Raw genomic sequence first — 20,769 nt, forward strand, 5'->3', positions numbered from 1 at the left:
CACCATCGGCTCAGGTGTCCGTCTGCTCTTGCCAGGAGGCCTTTCCGTGGGTCTGGTTCCCTGCAACGCTGCCGTGTGTGTGTGTGTGTGTGTGTGGGTTGTGCCCCGTCCCTTCCACCGAGCGCCACACCCTCCCCCGGGCTTTGCTCTCGACCGTGCATGCTGTTTCGTTCTGAGGTTTGATCTCTCCGTGGGCGTGCTCCTGGCCCGCCGGCTCACTCTCTCCTAGGGTAACCGTCTTCTTGGTTGTTTCCAGGTCGTGCTGGTGAGGTGGAATGAGCCATACCAGAAGCTGGCCACGTGTGACGCGGACGGAGGGATATTCGTGTGGATTCAGTATGAAGGACGGTGGTCTGTGGAACTGGTCAATGACCGAGGGGCTCAGGTGAGTGGGCCGCAACCTCCCCCGGGGACAGGCTGCCAGAGGGCTGCGCAGACCTCGGGTTCCAGGCAGACGAGCACCCTTTCCAGAAGTGGGTGGAGTAGAAATGAATGAACCCAGAGCCCCGCTTTGCATGCTTTGTGAGTACATCGCTATAGAGAGAGAGAGAGAGAGATCAGACTCCCTTCTCCTCACCTGTGCTGCTGTGGCGGGGCCGCTCCAAGTTTCAGAGCTTTAATTAGATCTGTGAAATCAGTTTTACACTCAGAGTTGCGATTGCCTGTTAAATCCGGATCCCCAAAGCGCTCTGACACATCACTCTGTGCGCCCTTCCACAGGGTGTTTTCCCCGCGTTGCGGTCGGCACGGCTCTCTCGCAGGGAGTGCCCCACGCCTGTGGCGCACAGCCCACTCTCCACGCCGAGGCTTTAACGCTCCTTCTCTCAGGTTTCAATTAGCAGGCGCCTGTGGTCCTCCCTCAGCTCTTGCTTTCTGGTGGGAATTTGCCTGGCTCCGAGGAAGGCAGTTGCTCCGGGGACACCCTGCCGAGCCGTGCCTTTCTGAGAGCCGGCTCCCCGGGGTCTTCTGGCTGCTGGGGCAGCTCCACTCTCCTCCCACGGGAGGGTGGGCCGCAGGGAGCCCCTCCCGTGCTTAGGGACTCAAGTCCCGGCCCAGAGAGTTGTTAACCCGACTAGGGCTTCAGCACGGAGTCTGCAGGGACCTTTATCGACAAGGGGTTTCTTAGATGGCTCTCCTCCCCTGGGATGGCTTCCCTGGGGCGGCCTTGATCTGTTTCTGGGGAAAGGAGGGTCCTCACCCTCTTCTGCCCGCTCTGGTGCTTAAATAAGCTACGAGCCCCCCAGGTTTGAAAGATAGGGATCAGTGAGGTGACATAAAATTGCAAGGAGTGAAGATGTCATTAGCAGTTATTATGAGCAGACTGAGGATCTTTATAAAACGTCATCACAGAAGGCAAACCTACCTCTGGGCAAAACTAGAATTTTCTTTTTCTGTGAGTTTATCTGGTAGGGTAAATGTAGTGATTTTTTTTAAAGATTGTGTTTATTTGGTTTTTTGTTTTTAGAGAGGGAAGGGAGGGAGAGAGAGACAGACAGACAGACAGACACATCAATGTGCGGTTGCTGGGGGCCGTGGCCTGCAACCCAGGCATGTGCCCTGACTGGGAATCGAACCTGCAACACTTTGGTTTGCAGCCCACGCTCAATCCACTGAGCTACGCCAGCCAGGGCAGTAAATGTAGTGATTTTGACGGACTCTGAGAAGGCCGTGTCAGTTTCCCGTGGGCCTCCGCAGAGCGGAGAAGGAAGAGGTGGGACCCACCCCGGGACGACCGATGAGCCTTCGGCGTAGAGCCACAGACGTGGGAATCTTCGTGGCCACAAGACGTTCCTGTCACGGGGGGAGGGGGTGGTCAAGAGCATGAGCCCTGGAGTCAGACCACACAGGTCAAGAATCCCACTTGATGACTTGTTGGTGGAATGTACTTCTCTGTGCCTCAGTTTCCTCGTCTGCAACATAGGGGCTCTAATGGAGCCTGCCTCAGAGGATCACTAGGACTGAGTAAGACTGAAAATGGAAAGTGCTTATAGCTCCTCCGCAGATGAGAGTCCCCGCGAGTCGTCAGAGTGTCTGCAGAGCCGCGAGGCACTGCTCCCTCATGCCCCCACGCACAGACCCTGCCTGCCCTGGGACAGGAGCCACAGTGTCGTCGCCGAAGACCAGCTCGGGTCCTGTGGCAGCAGCTCTTCATGGCTTTCTGCACGGAGGATGGGGACTTACCTGAATTTGCTCAGAAGTGTCTCTAAAGGACTCTAATGCTTGCTGTCCACCAAAAGGTGGATGAGCTCTTTTTCCTAGAAAGGCGCAGTGGTCAGGTGAGACGTGTTTTCAGTGGGAAGGCAAGAAGTCTTTAAAGTGTTACCCCGAGAAATAAAGTGAAGGGGAGCTGGGGCTGCCAGCTCAGGGCCTGGCTCTCTCATGTGTCATCTCTCGGCCTCCGCAGGCACCCTTTTCAGGAGCCATTGTTATTCTCTTAAAGTTAGTGGGGGCCAGAACACAGGTCAGGGAGGCTCGGTAACTTGCTAAAGCCAGAATTTGAACCCAGGTTTCAGTCCAAAACACTCGATCACACACACACTGTCTTGTTCTCCAACAAGAAACTGTTTGCTCTATTAGCTCTATTAGAAATGCGTGTATTCATGGTATATTGATAAGACGTATTGTTCCAAACTTTTTTTTGAGCTAAGAATACTGTTTGATTGGCTTATGTTTTCATTTCTATATTGTGACTTCCCAAAGTCTTATTTAATTCTTTCAGTTCTCAGTGTACGTTTGACATATTCCATATTCTAAGATACAGGCTTTAGGGGGGAGATGCCTGAGAGCTCTCCCTCCCGCTCCTCCTTGTTTCTCAAATGTGACCAAAGTAGGGTGCCAGTCTGTGCGCTTCCCCTCTGACATGCGACATGACGCCCAGGAAAGGTGCTTTCTGCCATCAAGGGACAAAAGGCCACTGAATCTGGAGAAACCTGACCCTTGACCAGCAATGCTTTTGGAGAAAGACCTTGATCAAAAGGGAGAAATGTGAAAATTAATAAGCAGAAACTTCACTTAAAATGGAGTTGAGAGGGTGAAAGAACTTTCACGCAAAGCTCACTTAATGCGCAGGGCTGACCCCACCGGAAGAGAGCTGCATCTCCGACAGGAAGTGATCTTCCATGACTACGTCAGCAGGAGGAAGGGAAGAGTCCTCCTGGCCCAGGGAACAGCTCAGCCAATGGAAGGTGGCCATAGCTCAGCCCATAAGAAGTCACAACACTTGGAACTTCTAGTTTCCTCCAATGGAATCTTAGTTTAGCCTCACCCCACTCCGGAGTCCATAAAAGAGCTGCCTTCCTCTCCTTGGTTTCTCCGGACCTGTGCGTGCTTCACCCCTAGACTGCACGTCAGGAATTGCAATTCTTTGTTGTTCCCAAGTAAACACATCTGGCTGGCTGTTTGTTCAAGTTCAGCATCACACGGAAGAGCTCAGGCTTCAGAACTGCTGGAGGCCGGCCTCGGCAGCCAAGGAGAGCCGTCACCACGTCGGTTCCCCCCGAGTGGCAGCCTGTGCGAGGAGGGAACCCTCTGCCACCTCTGCGGCAGCTGTGTGGTCTCGGCCACCTCCGTGTTCCGCAGCTTTGCTTGCCGTTTAGAGTTCGGTGCAAACAGGCATGCTAGAGAGAAGAAAGGAAGGGTGAATTCAGACCCGGAAGTAAATGAGCTTACCTGGACCGCAGAACACCTGGAAGCACCTAGAATCTCACAGATGCCTGTGCCTGCGAGTCCTACCGAAGTAATCACTGTACCTTGTGATCCGATTCATATTTTTTTATGTAGTTCCAGTTGTGTTGAAGTCAGATCTTAATTTGAGTAAAGAACATCCCATTCTGTTGGTGATGAATCAACTGGTCGAAGACGCAGTGACTGTGCACCCAAAACAGTGTGTAATGGGAAGAGGGACAGTTTTACGACGTGGAACAGGAATGTCCTTGAGATCTGCTTAGAGAAAAATAATACTTTTTAGGCGAAATGACAGGAGATCCTTATTATATAGCATTCCTTTCATTGAGACAAACTAGTTGAACATCTGGCAAAAACTAAGTCCCACTTGAACAATTTCCTTTTCAGGACATACTGAGTCCCTTAGTTCAAAATTGAGTCTGGAACAGTGCAAGCGTGTTTTACAGTGTTAGTCCCAAGGGCGGTCTGACACAAAGCTGCCTGAGGCTGCCGCTCAGCTTCGGCGAACCCCTGTCCGGGGTCGCTCACTAGCAAAGCAGGGGCGCTGCAGCCCTCTCCACCGAAAGACAGCCGGTGGGAGGGGCCCGCTCCCTGCCTCCTTCACAGCAGCATTTGGTGCTGAGCTTCCGTTTCTGTTTTTCCAGGTGTAATGCATTCTCATCACCCTGTGCCGACCTGATTTATGTAAACATCCTATGTTAGAATTTTTTGTGAGTGTAAGATTGGTTGTGTCTTGGACAACATTCTTTTCACTGACTGTACGTTTCAGCACAGTACTAAGATGATTTTCCTTTTAGTACAAGTATTTTCCAAGGTAAATGAGTTAAAATGCATGTAAATAAGAACATTATTTTTGCAAAATGAAAACTTTCAAATTTTATTGCAGAATTAATATGTCTTCAGTTCGTAAGAAAACATGTCTCTAAAACATGTTTTAAGTTCTTAAGAAAAACTAGATAGTGTAATTGGTTATAATGTAAGTGGGCAAAACCAAGATTTTGAATTTACCTAATGAACCTTTTTTCTGGGACTTCCAACCAGCTGGCAGTGCAAGAGCTGTCTCACAGGTCACCGCCATTGTCACAGTGGGGACGTTGCCGGTCACTCAGCGTAAACTCACAGCCCCTGCTGGGGGACCAGCACGGAGTTCATGTCCCTTTGATGTGTGTTCATTTATTTTATTATTCTTTGATGTATCCAAGTAATGCGACAAATTTTAAAGTAAAGTTGAACATTTTTAAGTATAAACAGTGGTGAGCACTATAAATACCAGTTTTTTGTTTGTTTGTTTTTGTTGTTAGAAAAGATGGAAAAGAAAAGGCAATATAAAGTGAGAAAGTAACTTATGGTGATATGAACCAAGACTAAATACAACAATAATTAGAATAAATATAAATGGACTAAATTCACAAATGAAAAAGATAAAGCTTAACAGATTATATTTTTAAAAACATAGCTGTATGCTGTTAAGAACCACACCTAAAATTTAAATATGCAAGTTTAAAGTAAAAGGACAGAAAAGATATTTTGGGCAAATAGCAAGGAATAAAGAAAGCTGAAGTAGCTAAAATAGGCTTCAGAATGACAGAAAGCAATATTTGGTTTATAGAGAATTAGCAACCACATCATGATAAAAGGTGTAGTTTATGAGGAAACTTTTAAATATGCGTGCACCTACTAATAACAGCCTCAAAGTATATGAAGAAAACTGATAGAACTGAAAGGGAAATTAGATAGGTTCATTGATATACTGGGAAGTTTCAACAAAAACGCAAATCAGCGAAGATACAGAAGACCTGATTAACACAACAAGCTTGACCGATTGGATGGGTATACATTCTGAATCCACGAACTAGAGAACATACATTTTTCTCAACACACGCAGAACATTGACAAAAATTGATCGTGTTCTAGCGTTCCATGAACTTTTCTGTGATGGTGCAGATAATAAATATTTTTAAAGATTTTATTTATTTTTATTTTTAAGTATATTTTCTTGATTATGCTATTACAGTTGTCCCATTTTTTTCTCCCCTTTACTCCCGTCCATCATCCCCTCCCCCAACACTCCCCACCTTAGTTAATATCCATGGGTTATACGTATAAATTCTTTGACTTTTCCATTTCCTATACTATTCTTAACCTCCCCCTGTCTATTTTGTACCTACCATTTATGCTTCTTATTCCCTGTACCTTTCTCCCATTCTTCTCCTTCCCCCTCTCTGCTGATAACCCTCTATGTGATCTCCATCTCTGTGATTCTGTTCCTGTTCTAGTTATTTGCTTAGTTTGTTTTTGTTTTTAGGTTCAGTTATTGATAGTTGTGAGTTTGTTGTCATTTTAATGTTCATAGTTTTTTATTGTCTTCAGTTTCTTAGATAAGTCCCTTTAACATGTCATATAGTAATGTCTTGGTGATGATGAACTCCTTTAACTTGGCCTTATCTGGGAAACACTTTATCTGCCCTCCCATTCTAAATGATAGCTTTGCTGGAGAGTCATCTTGGATGTAGGTCCTTGCCTTTCATGACTTTGAATACTTCTTTCCAGCTCCTTCTTGCCTGTAAGATTTCCTTTGAGAAATCAGCTGATTATCTTATGGGAACTACTTTGTAGGTAACTCTTTTTTTTTCTCTTGCTGCTTTTAAGATTCTTCCTTATTTTTAATCTTGGATAATGTAATTATGATGTACCTTGGTGTGTGCTTCCTTGGGTCCAACTTCTTTGGGACTCACCAAGCTTCCTGAACTTCGTGGAAGCCTATTTTGTTTGCCAGATTGGGGGAGTTCTCCATTATTTTTTCAAATAAGTTTTCAATTTCTTGCTCCCCTTCTTTTTCTGGCAGCCCGATGATTTGGATGTTAGAATGTTAAAAGTTGCCCCAGAGGTTCTCTAAGCCTCTCCTCCTTTTTTTGAAATCTTGTTTTTTCATTCTGTTCTGGTTGGATGTTTATTTCTTCCTTCTGCTCCACACTGTTGATGTGAGTCCCAGTTTCCTGACCTTCACTGTTGGTTCCCTGTATATTTCTCTTCATTTCACTTTGCACAGCCTTCACTTTTTCCTCCATTTTGCGACCATACTCAACTATTTCTGTGAGCATCTTGATTACCAGTGTTTCGAACTGTGCATCTGATATGTTGGCTACCTCTTTATCCCTTAGTTCTGTTTTTGGAGCTTTGATCTGTTCTTTCATTTGGGCCGTATTTCTTTATCTCGGCACATCTGTTACATAGTAGGGGGAGGGGCCTTAGGTGTTCACCAGGGCGAGAAAACTCACATCACTCTGTTGTGGCACTGTATGTGGGAGAGGGGTCAGAGAGGGAACAATGCCACTTGCTGGCCTACGGCTGGCTTTCAGTCACTTCCCCCACTACCCACAAGCAAACTGGGCCCTGTGGTGCTAATTCCCAGGTGGGTGGGCTTGTGTGTGTTCCAGGACCCTGTGGGTCTCTCCTGTGAGGCTAGGAGAGGCTAGCAGGAGTCTCTCCTGCTGCCACAACCCCCACAGATTTTTACAGACAGAGGTTTTGAGGCTTTATTTTCCCACGCTGGGACCCTGGGTTGTGCAGTCTGTCTCACTGCCCAGTTGTTCCTGCTGGTTTATCTGCACGGAAATGTGAGACTGCCAGCTGCCGCCTTGCCCACCCAGTCCTCCAGCTGCTGCCTTGCCACGTGTCCTCTCCACCCTGGCTGCCTGTCTCTGCCCCTCCTGACATTCCGGATGAATGTTTCTCTTTAACTCCTTGGTTGTCGGACTTCCATACAGTTCTGTTTTCTGGCAGATCTGTTTTTTGTTTTTTTTTTTTTAATTTGTTGTCCTTTTTTCGGTTGTGCAAGGAGGCAGCCCAAACCCCCATCTTGGCCAGAAGCCCATTTATTTATTTTTGGAGAGGAGGAACGGATGGAGAAAAACATTGATATGTGAGAGAAACAAAGATCTGTTGCCTCTCACACACGCCAAACTGAGGACCTGGCCCACAACCCAGGCATGTACCCTGACCAGGAATCAAACTGGCGACCTGTGGGTTAGCAGGCCTGCAGTCAGTCCATGGAGCCTCAGCAGCCAGGACCAGAGAGTAAATATTTAAGGCTTTGTGAACTAGGAGTCAAAATTGAGGCTATTGTGTAAATACTGTATCACATGAAAGAAAATGGACTTCCAGAATACTTTTTTTAAATTTAAATTATCTTATTGTTGTTCAGTTACAGTTGTCTGCATTTTCCTCCCTTCACTCTCCCCCACCCCAGCCAATCCCACCTTCCTCCCTTGCTTCCACCCCTGTCCCCTTGGTTTTGTCTGTGTGTCCCTTATAATAGTTCCTGAAAACCCTTCCCCCCATTATCTCCTCCCCCCTCCCCTCTGGTTACTATCAGATTGTTCTTAATTTCAGTGTCTCTGGTTCTGTTTTGCTTGTTTTTTTTTTCTTTTGTTATTTAGGTTCCTGGTAAAGGTGAGATCATGTGGTATTTGTCTTTCACTGCCTGGCTTGTTTCGCTTAGCATAATGCTCTCCAGCTCCATCCACGCTGTTACAAAGGGTAGGAGCTCCTTCTTTCTCTGCTGCGTAGAATTCCATTGTGTAAATGGACCACAGTTTTTTGATCCACTCATTGACTGATGGGCACTTAGGTTGCTTCCAGCACTTGGCTATTGTAAATTGTGCTGCTGTGAACATTGGGGTGCATAGGTTATTTTGGATTGGTGTTTTAGGATTCTTAGGGTATAATCCCAGCAGTGGAATTGCTGGGTCAAAAGGCAGTTCCATTTTTAGTTTGCTGAGGAAGTTCCATACTGCTTTCCATAGTGGTCGTACCAGTCTGCAGTCCCACCAACAGTGCACTAGGGTTCCCTTTTCTCCACGTCCTCTCCAACACTCGTTTGTTGATGTGTTTATGATGGCCATTCTGACCCTTGTGAAATGGTATCTCATTGTGGTTTTAATTTGCATCTCTCTGATGGCTAGTGATGCTGAGCATCTTTTCATATGTCTCTGGGCCCCCTCTATGTCCTCCTTGGAGAAGTATCTGTTCAAGTCTTTTGCCCGTTTTTTTAGTTGGGTTTTTTGTCTTCCTGGAGTGGAGTTCTGTGAGTTCTTTATATATTTTGGAAATCAGATCCTTGTCTGAGGTATCATTGGCAAACACGTTTTCCCGTATAGTTGGTTCTCTTTTCATTTTAATGCTGTTTTCTTTAGCCATGCAGAAGCTTTTTAAGTTGATGAAGTCCCATTTGTTTATTCTTTCCTTTACGTCCCTTGCTTTAGGGGACATATCAGTGAAGGTGGTGCTACGTGTAATGTCTGAAACTTTCCTGCCCATGTTTTCCTCTGGGACTTTTATGGTGTCCTGACTTGTATTTAAGTCTTTTATGGACCTTGAATCTACTTTGTGTATGGTGTAAGTTGGTGATCAAGTTTCATTTTTTTGCCTATAGCTGTCCAGACCTCCCAGCACCATTTGTCGAAGAGCCCAGAATACTTTTATTGATAAAATTTAAAACTTCATTTAAGAATCATAAAGTTTGAGTTTGCTATATAATTTCACATATAACAAAATATCATTCTTCTATTTGTTTTTTTCTCAGCCATTTTAAACCATGCTTAGTTTGTAGGTTATACAAAAATGGGTGGCAGGACTGAGTTGGCCCACTGGCCATAGTTTGCCAGCCCCTGTTTTAGGGCATGAGTAAAACCTCAAGAGAATTCACTTGGTAGGTATCATGATTATAGACCATGATTTCTGGGCACAATGCAGCTTGGTTAGAAATTAATAACAAAAAGATAAATTTAAGAAATTTTCATATATTTGGTTACTTTAAAATGCATTGTTAAATAACTCAAGGGTTAAATAATAAACTTCACAGAAATTTATAAAATCCTAGATCTGAGTGATGATGAAATCGTATATAAAATTTGTGAGACAGGATTTAAATGGTGATATGAGACAAATATGTATCTTCAGTTATTTATATTAGAAGTAAAACTATTCTATAATGTAAGGATCATCAGCCAGATAAGTATGTACCTTCCTTTCAAAGTTAACAAATGAACAACAGGAAATCCAATAAAAATAGTAAGATAATTTTTTAAAGTGGAAATTAATGCAATAGGAAGAAAATGATATAGTAGAGGGGATCAACAAATCCAAAATTTGATCTTTGGAAACAAATTAACAAAATAGACAAACTGCTGTCAAGACTGATTACAAAAGAGAAAACCTAAACAATTTTGTGAATGAGGAGTTGGGCATGACTAGAGACAAAGTAAGTGACAAGGTAGAGTCAAAGGTGATTTTAAAATGCCTGGGTGGTTCAACAGTGGGAAGGAAGTCTTGGACAAATATGCTAAAACAACTGAATACCTGTGTTGTTTTTAAAAAGTACCTTAATTCTTACCTCACAAAAATTAACCCTAAAGGAGTTGTAGATATAAATGTAAAAGTTAAACTTCTAGAAACTGCATTTGCAACCCTAGATTCGGTAAAAGTTCCTCAGATTGGACACAAAAAGAATGAATGATGAAAAAAATTGATATTGGACTTCATCAAATTTAAAGCTTTCACTCTTTGAAAGATGCAACTGAGAAAATGCACAGGCAAAGCGCGGAGTGGGAGGGACAGCGGGCTGTGTGAGACTTCTCACAGCAGAGAAGGCCGACTGCTTGACGCGTGAGGTCTGTCCAGAACGTGTCCACCCACGTAATATGAAAAATGGAGACAGTTTTTGAAAAAGATACAAGATATAAGAAACATTGTATGTAAGACAATGACACTCAATCCCCTTCAAAGTAGGCACCATGGCACCTCACACAGTTCTCCCAGTCTCCATCAGCTGCCTGTCATATTTTCCTGAATGTCACTGATGGTCTGAAGTCTCTTGCCTTTCAAAGGTGATTTTAGTTTTGTGAAAAGCCAGAAGTCTCAGGGCACCAAATCTGGGCTGTAGGGGAGCAAAGTCACCTGGGTGATTTGATGTTCCGCCAAAAAACATCTGCATGAGACGTGATGCGTGAGCAGGCGTGTTGTCACGATGAAGCTGCCAACCACCAGCTGTCCATAGCTGCGGCCTTCTGAATCATCCAAATAGTTTCCATTGAGGAATGTGTAAACTTAATGCAAATTGATGCAGATTCATTGCTCTGCTCATTCAGTCATTTTGAATGTGACGACCACACAGTACACATGCTCACTCAGTGGTGTCTACTGCCCACTGACTAGTACAGCCAAGTCTTCACTGTTTACACACGTGCATTCTGGTCCACTCTCCTGGGCTGCCAGGTTACATCAGTGTCACACAAATGGTTCTCATTATGTTAGCAATGACTGGACTTTTTCCAGACAGACCTCTTATATATATATATATAGGTGATATGAATACCTGTATAGAAATATATGTATATGAGAAGGAATTTGAATAGACATGTCCAAATGATGTACAAATGATCACTAAGCACATGAAATCATGCTCAACATACTAGTCATTGTCAAAATACATATTAAAACACAGCATACCACTACACAGATACTAGGATAGCTAAACCAAAAGACCGCCAACACCAAGTGTCGGTACTGCTGGTACTCAGATGTACTGCTGGTGGGGGGGTGTGAAGTGGTGTAACCACCTTAAAAACAGTTTGGTGGTTTCTTATGCAGTTCAACATGAGCTAAACATGCCAACCAGCAATTAATTCTGCCTCTAGTTATTTGCTGAAGAGGAATGAAACCATCTGTCTGCAAAAGGTCCTGCTGATTTGGGTTATCCTGCGTGCTTATTTTCTCTGTAAAATGGGCACGATGATAATACCTCCCACGGATGGTCTTCATGAGGTTTATTAACTTGTGTGCAGCACTTAGCACCGCACTGACATGTGCTTTCCAAGTGGTGTCTTTTACATTATATAATATTGTTTAATACATACATACATTTATATTATCTTTAAAGCCATCTTGATCTTAGCCAAAGGCAAGTTAATGATTATGTCTAGTCTTTGATAAAAGTACTTTCCCTTTAAGACTACAAATTGACCACTTTTGTCTGTGTGTTTCTCAAAGGTGAGTGATTTCACTTGGAGCCACGATGGGACTCAGGCACTTATTTCATACCGAGATGGATTTGTCCTGGTCGGGTCTGTCAGTGGACAGAGACACTGGTCATCTGAGATCAACTTGGAAAGTCAGATCACATGTGGCATATGGACTCCTGATGACCAACAGGTAAGGCCTCTGGAGTATGGGTGTGTCGTGTTAAAACGACAGAGCTGAGGAGGAATGAGTTAAGCGTTATCACAGGGAAGAAGGGGTGGGGGTAGGGGAGTCGGCTCCAGATCCTTCTAAAGAATCACAAAGGGGAAAAGAGCAATGGCAGTGTCCAGGTAAATAGTAAAACAGAAATTTGAAATGAACCATAGATTGGAGAAATAATATTTCCCACCAACATGTTAAATATTAGGTTAACGTTGTAATTATGGGATGCTGAGACAAATTTAGTTTTAAATCTATATACATAGCCAATTGGTAAGTGTATAATGGACATAAATAATAATTTACAAAAGAAGTTCAACTTGTCAGTAATTATATGGTGGAAAAGTATTCTCAGGGAAAAAATGCAAAATATCATAGTGAGGATATATTTTCATTTATTAGGGAAAGTGGTAATAAACTGATACAGATGTTTTACTAATTATTGATAAGAGTAAAATCAGCCCTTGCTGGTGTGGTTCAATGGATTGAGTGCAGGCCTGTGAACCAAAGGGTCGCAGATAGGATTCCCAGTCAAGGCACATGCCTGGGTTGCAGGCCCGGTCCCTGGTAGGGGGCACACAAGAGGCAACCACACACTGATGTTCCTCTCCCTTTCTCCCTCCCTTCCCCTCTTTCTAAAAACAAATAAATAAGATCTTTTAGAAAAAGACTATAAGCAAGTAAGTATTCTCATTCATTACTAGTAACAATGTGTATTTTAGACATTTGAGGAAGCATATTGGTATAAGAGTATGTCAGAAACCTTAAAAATTATCATCTACTTTGACCTAGTAATATACTTGAAGAATTTATCTAAAAGAAATAAAGGGAAGAAAATAACAGTTCTTCATGATAGTAAAAATTTGGCAACAGCCTACTTGTCTAAAAATAGGATGGTTAACTAAACACTTAAAATATTACATAGTAGTTCCGTAAATTGTAGATTGTGGTTACAAAGATTGTGTAATAATCTAGAAGAGTTCTTACAATATAATGTTAAGGGGAAAAGTCATAATTCGAGGCAGTACATGTGGTATGATTACCACATCATAAACACCCAAGAGAAACTGGAAGGAAGTTAGTCCAAATGCCATGTGCATATTGTGATTTTATGGTAATGAGCCTCTGGGTCATTTTTTAAAATATAACTTCAAAGAATTTTCTTTAGTGCATGTCCTACCTTCATGATAAAACAATATACCATAACCTAATAAATTACATATTGATAAATGATTTTTAAATATAGTATTTACTAGTTAAAACCTTTGTAAATATAAAACTTATATTTTCCAAGTACAGCAGAATCCATAAAATGCCAAAAATTTTATACAAGAAGTTACAGTATAATATTGCTAAAAGCAAGCAGTATAGTATGGAACTATAACTTTTATTTTGAGCCACTTCTTTTTTTTTTTTCTACTAAATTGCTTTTTTCTGGTCACTATATGTTTCATGTTTCCATTTTTTAAAGTAAAGTGGCCAATTACTTTTCTTTTTTCTCCAGCTTAGTGTTGAGAGAATTATGGAAAGAAATTCTCAGTTCCACATTTCTTCCCTTCCCCAAAGGCTTCTAATTATCCAGTCACACATGCACGCATCCATAGGAAGCATTTGGATTTACGTGTTATGACATTTAGTTTTGTATGTTTGTACTGTCCCTCGAGTCTCCTGAGAGGGAAACATGCCACGTTCCGCCGTGCAACCTTGAGTGGGCACCGAACCTCCCCCTGAGTTTCCTCCTCTGTGGTGAGGGCTGTGAAGTATCTCCCGCCTCATTCCCAGGACTTTCGTAATGATCAAAAGAAGGAACAGAAGTGAGATCCCTTAGCAACAGATAAGTGGAAGTCTTGGCTTCACCTTCTGCCCTCGCCTCGTGTGACAGAATCTGTGAGGCTCCTGAGAACCTGTCACAGTCCCCTGATGAGGTGTGGCAGCCAGTGTCCCCAGCAGACAGCATACCTGAAGTGGGACAGGCATTAGACCCAGAGGTGCTGGGCACACAGCGAATAAGACTTGGTGCCTGCCTCTGAGGTACAAGGGACTTGTTGAGGGGACGGACCCTAGCATCCTGTGCTGCGTCCTGGGACAGGTGCTGAGGTAGCAGGCAGTGTGGTGTCGTGGGCGTGGCAGGGACGACGGGCTGAGGTTCCAAGCCAGGCTCTGGGACTTGGCTCCTTAGACCCATTGGCAAGCCGAGAGTGGCTTTGGCGGGTGGTTGGGCTGTTGGCCCACGGCCTGTCCCAGTGGCTGCCTCCCCTGGTTCTGTACTTAGGGCGTATAGGTGAGAGTTGTTCAAGGAACAACTGTTTTTTAAAAAGATACTGAATCAATGAAGATTCTTGGAAGAACTGAACACGGAGAAGAGAGGTATGGGATACTCTTGATGGTCGTGTTTGAACTGAGACAGGGAAAAATAATACACCTTTTATCATCCTTGTTACTCTTTCATTTCTGTTTCTTGTTTGGAAATTACTAATGAAAAGAGAGGATAAAGACAGCCTAAAGTTTATCATGTGTGTTTAAAGTGGTGCCTCTGGGGTCTCAGGGTGTGGACTGCAAGGGGCCACTGTGCCTCTCCCAGCTCCCCGGACGACCTCCTGCCCCTAGTGTCGAGTTCTACAGCCTCAAGACGGAACCGCCTCCTCACATCAGAGGGAGCTCTGATCGTAAAGGGGCTTTAGGCTGCTTCCCGTTAACTTTTTAAAATATAAACAGGACTGTGTTATAAGCAGTGAGTTTGAAATCCAGCTCTTCTCCTCTTTGTCATGTATTTTCTTTTCTCTGCAATGGTGATTTATGTACTCTGGAAGTTGCGGGCAGCTCTGGATATCAAATGGACATGGGAACCCTGCCTCTGGGAAACTGTGCTCACACACATTCGTGATTATATGTATCACTGTGCGTAGAAGTTTGGAAGCTCATAGGATTGCATCCATGGATTCTCCCCCTTCAAATTCTGATCTAGATAGTTTGGAGATGACATTTAGGGTAATGTTCCCCAACTTTTCATTATGCACGTATTCAGACATTACAAAAAGCTTGGAAGAATATACCCTCCTTAAATTCAGCAGCTAATAACATTTGCCATATTTGTGCTCTCCCTCCTCCCTCCCTACACCCTCCCTCTGTACACACACTCACACACACACACACACACACATTGTTTGTAGTACTGCTTCTGGACGTAAACTGTAGGCATCGTGGCATATTACCATGCATGTCCTAAGATTAAGGTCATTGTATATTATCACACCTAAAAATTAGCAGTGATATTATCTGATACTCAGACTGTCTTTATATTTTCCTAGTTGTCACAAGAATGTATTCTACAGACTTTATTTTTTGTTTCTTTGATATTTGGGACGAGGATCAGTTTTGTTTATATACAGTCATTGGTTGTTAAATCTTTAGAATAGTTTCCTCTCTTTGAAAATTTTTTGTAATTTTGCCTTTATTATGAATTCAGTGTGGTCACCTTGTTGAATGTTCCATGCTTTGGGTTTCACTGATTGTTTACTCATAGTATCATTTAACTTCTCTTAGCATCTGTATTTCCTGTAAAGTATAAGGTAGATCTATATTAGATTTGGATTAAACAATTTTGGTACTTTATAGATGACATCATATTCTTTATACTTAACTACATTAAAAGGTGTATAATGTCATGTTTGCTGAGTTTGATGGAACCTTTGTAAAAACAAAATTACTCTTCACAGCATTTTCTTAATTTCCTCTACATTTGTAGCTAATTTTTTCAACTGATGTGTTTCAGGCTAAATTTCTCTCCCATTAAATTGCAAGAAGGGCATGTGACCCTAACGGAGTTTACACAGTAGCTGAGGGCTCTCTCCTAGTCTGCCTGGCTGCCGTAACAGACTCCCACAGGCGTGTGGGCTTACACAGCAGACGTGTGCTCTCACGGTTCTGGAGGCTGGGAGGTGAAGACCAAGGTGCTGGCAGGTTTGGTTTCTCTCTCAAGCCTATCTCCCTGGCAGTGGTTTGGTCTAGCACAGTGGTTTACGAGGGCTCCAGAACCTCTGAACGGGCTGATTGGGGAGGGACTCTCTGATACAAAGCTAGTCCACCAAGGCTGGGTGAAGTGGCTGTTTTTCCTTAATGCACAGACACCAACACAGAGAATCAAGGGAAATGAAAAAATAGGGAAACATATCCCAAACAAAGGTGCAATATAAATCTCTAGAGGCTGGCCCCAGTAAAGTGGAGATACATAATTTTTATGACAGAGAATTCACAGTAGAAATTATAAAGGTGCCTCATGAGGTCAGAAGAAAAATACATAAACAAAGTGAGAATTTCAACACAACACAAACATTTTTTTTCGAAATTAGAAATTATGGAGCTGAAGAATACGGTAACTGAAATGAAAATCTCATAAATGGTTTCAGCATCCGATCAAGCAGCAGAGTAGATCAAACCAAAGAAAGATCAGGGAACACGAAGACAGGAATATCCAGTCAGAGGAGTGGAAAGGAAATAAAGGGAGACGTGGTGAAGAAAGCTGAAGGAACTTCTGGGCTCGCCGTCTGCTGGACCATTATATGCATTTGGGACTCCCAGGAGGAGAAGAGGGAGAGAGAAAAGGACAGAAAGCTTATTCAAAGAAATAATGGTGGAAAACTTCCCAAGTATGAGAACTGTAAGCTGTTTTATGGAAGCCTTGTGGTAACCACCAAGAAAATACCTATAGAAGATACACAAAAGAAAAAGGAATGAAAGCATATGAATAAAAAAAAAAATCTATGGATGGAACACAGGCGGAGCTAGCAAGAGAGGAAAAAATGGACAAAAGAACTACAAGACTCACAGAAAACAACTAACAAAAAAGCAGTAGTAAGTCCTTTCCTACCAATAATTACTTCAAATGTAAATAAGTTAAACTCCTCAATCAAAATACACAGAGGAGCTGAATGGATTTTTAAAAATCCAGCAAAATCCAGCTGTATGCTGCCTGCAGGACACTCACTTTAGATTTAAGATCATATACAGGCTGAAAGCGAAGGGACGGAAAAGATATTTTATACAGATGGTAGCCAAAGGAGCAAAGGTGACTGTATTTATAGCAGACAAAAGAGACTTGCAGTCAAAAACTGTCACAAGAGACAAAGACAGACATATAATGGGAAAAGGATCAGCTCATCAGGGAGATTTAACAATTATAAATATATGCATGTAACAGCGTCTGAATGTATAAAACACTAAATATATGAAGCAAACTTTGACAGAACTGAAAGGAGAAATACAGTAATGGTAGGAGACTTCAGTACCTCACTTTCAATGGATAGGACATTCAGACAGAAAATCCATAAAGAAATAATAGACTTTAACAACAGTATAAACCAAATGGACCTAACAAGTATATTGAACAGAAGTAGAATATATATATATATATTCATTCTTCTCAAAAGCACAAGGAACATTCTCCAGGATGAATCATGTATTAGGTCACAAAACAAAGGGTGGGGGGCAGGGATGGGTGGGGCGAGGGTTGTGGTGGGGGAGAAATGGAGACAACTGTACTTGAACAGTAATTAAACATTATTAAAAAATAAATTTAAGAAGACTGAAAGCGTATCAGGTACATTTTTTGATCAAAATGGATTGAAACTAAATGATTAACATAAGGCATACATGAAAATTCACAAATATGTGGAAATTAAAAATTACAAATTAACCAAACAGTTAAAGAAGTCAGAAGGGAAATTAGAAAAACTTTGAGGCAAAATGAAGCTACAATATACCAAAACTTATAGAATATAGTAAAAGCAGCACTAAGGGGACAGTTTATAGCAATAAACACGATATATAAAAAAAGAAAGATTTCAAACAATCCTACTTTACACATCAGGGAACTAGAAAAAGAGCAAACTTAGACAAATATTAGCAGAAGGAAGAAAACAACAATTAGAGCAGAAATAAAATGATACGGAAAAATAGAAAAAATAACAAAACTTTAACAGTTGAGTTTTTTGAGAAGAGCAACAAAATTGAAAAACTTAGCTAGACTAAAAACGATGACTCATAAAATCAGAATTGAAAGAGGAGACATAATAACTGATGTCACAGAAATAGTATCATTAGAAACTACTATGAACAATTATATGCTGACAAATTGGATAATCTAGATGAAACATAATTTCGTAGAGAATAGAATCTACCCAGACTGAATCATAAAGAAATAGAAAATCTGAATAGACTTATAATTAGCAAGGAGATTGAATTAGTAATCAAAAACCTCCCAAGAAAGAAAATACCAGGACCAGATGGCTTTTCTGGTGACTCCTGCCAAACATTTAAAGAAGAACTAACACCATCTCTTCTCAATCTCTTCTAAAAACTCAAAGAGAAAGGAATCCTTCCAAATCCATTTTTGAGGCCAGCATCACCCTCATACCAAAGCCAGACAAAGACACTATAAGAACAAGAAAACTACCAATGTCTCTGATGAACATACGTGCAAAAATCCTCAACAAAATACTAGCAGACTGAACTGCACTGCACATTAAAAGAATGATACACAATAATCAAGTGGGTTTTATCCTTGGGATACAAGGACACTCAGCATATGAAAACGAATATGCTGCATTAACAGGATGTAGCACAAGAACCACAAGATCATCTCAATAGATTCAGAAAAAGCATTTAACAGAATTCAAAACCCTTTCACGATTTAAAAAAAAAAACACCTCAACAAACAAGGAATAGAAAGAAAAGACTTCAACATAATAAAAGACATATATGAAGATTCCACAGCTACCGTCATCCTCAACAGTGCAAAACTGAAATCTCTTCCTCTGTTGTCAGGAACAAGGTGAGGATGCTTGCTGTCTCGACTTGTAGTCAACACAGTACTGGAAGTCTTAGCCACAGCAGTTAGGCAAGAAAAATAACAGGCAGTGAAATAGGAAAGGAAGAAATAGAACTATCTCTGTTTGCAAAAGACATTATCTTATATGTAGAAATTCCTAAAGACTACACACACACACACACACACACACACCCAATCCCTGTTAGAATAAATGAATTCAGTAAAGTTGCAGGATACAAAATCAGTATACAAAAATTAGTTGCATCTGTATTTATTAGCAATGAACTATCTGAAAAGGAAATCAAGAAAATACTATTTATATAATAACATCAAAAATAATACAATACCTAAGAATAAACTTAACCAAGGAGCTGAAAGACTTGTACACTGAAAACCACAAAATGTTGATGAAAGAAATTATAGAAGACACAAATACATGAAAAGACATCTTGTGTGTTAATGGAGTGGAAGACTTAAAATATTGAAATGTTCATATTACTTAAAGTGATCCACAGATTCAAGGTGCAATACATACAAAGTCCAAATGGCTTTGGACTTTATGTAAAAAATGGACATAAATGTAAAAAATCCTAAAATTTAAATGAAATCACAAAGCACTAAGAATAGTCAACACACTCTTGAGAAAGAAGAACAGAGCTGGAGGAATCACATGTCCTGGTTTCAAAATATACAAAGCTGCACTAAATAAAACGGTGTGGTATTGGTATAGACGCAGGCAGAGGGAGCGATGGAACAGTACAGAGAACCATGAAATCAGCCCATGCGTGTACAGACAAATGATCCGCAGCGAGGGTGCCAGCAATGCACGCTGGGAAAGGATAGCCTCTTTAACAGATGGTGCTAGGAAAACTATATATGATCATGGGGAAAGAATTAAATTTGAACCTTGTCTTTTTTTTTTAGATTTTTATTTATTTATTTTTGAGAGAGGTGAAGGGAGGGAGAAAGAGAAGGAGAGAAACCATCCAAATGTATGGTTACCTCTCATGTGCCCTATACTGGGGATCTGGCCTGTAACCCAGGTATATGCCCTGACTGGGAATCAAACCAGTGACCCTTTGGTTCACAAGCCGTTACTCAATCCACTGAGCCACACCAGCCAGGGCCAAGCCTTGTCTTATGCCATATAAAAAAAGGCATTGACACTGTAAAACTCCTAGAAAAAAAAAAACATTAGGGAAAATTTGATGACATTGGTCTTGGCAGTGATTTCTTGGATATGACACCAAAAGGTAGGTAGTAACAGCAAAATGAGATAAGTAGGACTACATTAAATTAAAAATTTTTGCAAGCATAGAAAACAATTAACAGTGAAAAGGTGACTTCTGGAATGGGAGAAAATATTAGCAAACCATATATCTGATAAGCGCTTAATATCCAAAATATGTAGGGAGCTCCTTCAGTTCAACATCAAAAAACAAAACGAGCTCTGACCAGTGTGGCTCAGTTGGTTAGGCATCGTCCTGCAAGGCAAGAAGTTGCTGATTCGATTCCCAGTCAGAGCACACGCCTGGGTTAAGGGTTCGGTCCCTGGACAGGGCGCGTACAAAGGGCAGCCAGTCAGTGTTTCTCTCTTGAATGGATGTTTTTCTCCTTCTCTTTCTCCCTACCTTCCCCTCTCTCTAAAATAAATAAAGTAGGGGTTATAGTCACAATTTAAAAAACAAAACACCAAACAACCAGAATTAAATTGGGCAAAGGATTAGAATAGACATTTCTCCCAAGAAGACATGCTGCTAACCAGCAAATGTTACGAAAAATGCTCACCACTAATCATTGGGCAAGTACATATCAAAAGCAGAAACAGATACCACCTCAAACCTGTCAGGATGGCTGCTTAAAAAACAAAAAAACAAAACAAAAAAAAAAAAAACAAGAAAAGCATTGGTGAGGAAGTAGAGAAATTAGAACCCTTGTACCCTGTTGGTAGGAATGTAAAATGTTGTAGCCGTTATGGAAAACAGAATGGAGATTTCTCAAAATATTAAAAGTAGAAGCAC

General features: G+C 41.7%; 1 protein-coding gene across 2 annotated transcripts in view; it reads left to right on the top strand.

Annotated features, from left to right (window-relative positions):
• TULP4 (TUB like protein 4) overlaps window positions 1–20,769 on the top strand; it is a 179,338-nt gene that overhangs the window by 121,005 nt on the left and 37,564 nt on the right. For both annotated transcript variants that reach the window (XM_028508755.2, XM_036024938.1), the window contains exons 3-4: window positions 257–385; window positions 11,734–11,895. In XM_028508755.2, coding sequence (XP_028364556.1) covers window positions 257–385; window positions 11,734–11,895 — 291 coding nt within the window. The remainder of the gene's footprint in view (window positions 1–256; window positions 386–11,733; window positions 11,896–20,769) is intronic.

Source organism: Phyllostomus discolor, chromosome 4 (genome assembly GCF_004126475.2).
Source record: "Phyllostomus discolor isolate MPI-MPIP mPhyDis1 chromosome 4, mPhyDis1.pri.v3, whole genome shotgun sequence".
Lineage (NCBI taxonomy): Eukaryota > Metazoa > Chordata > Mammalia > Chiroptera > Phyllostomidae > Phyllostomus > Phyllostomus discolor.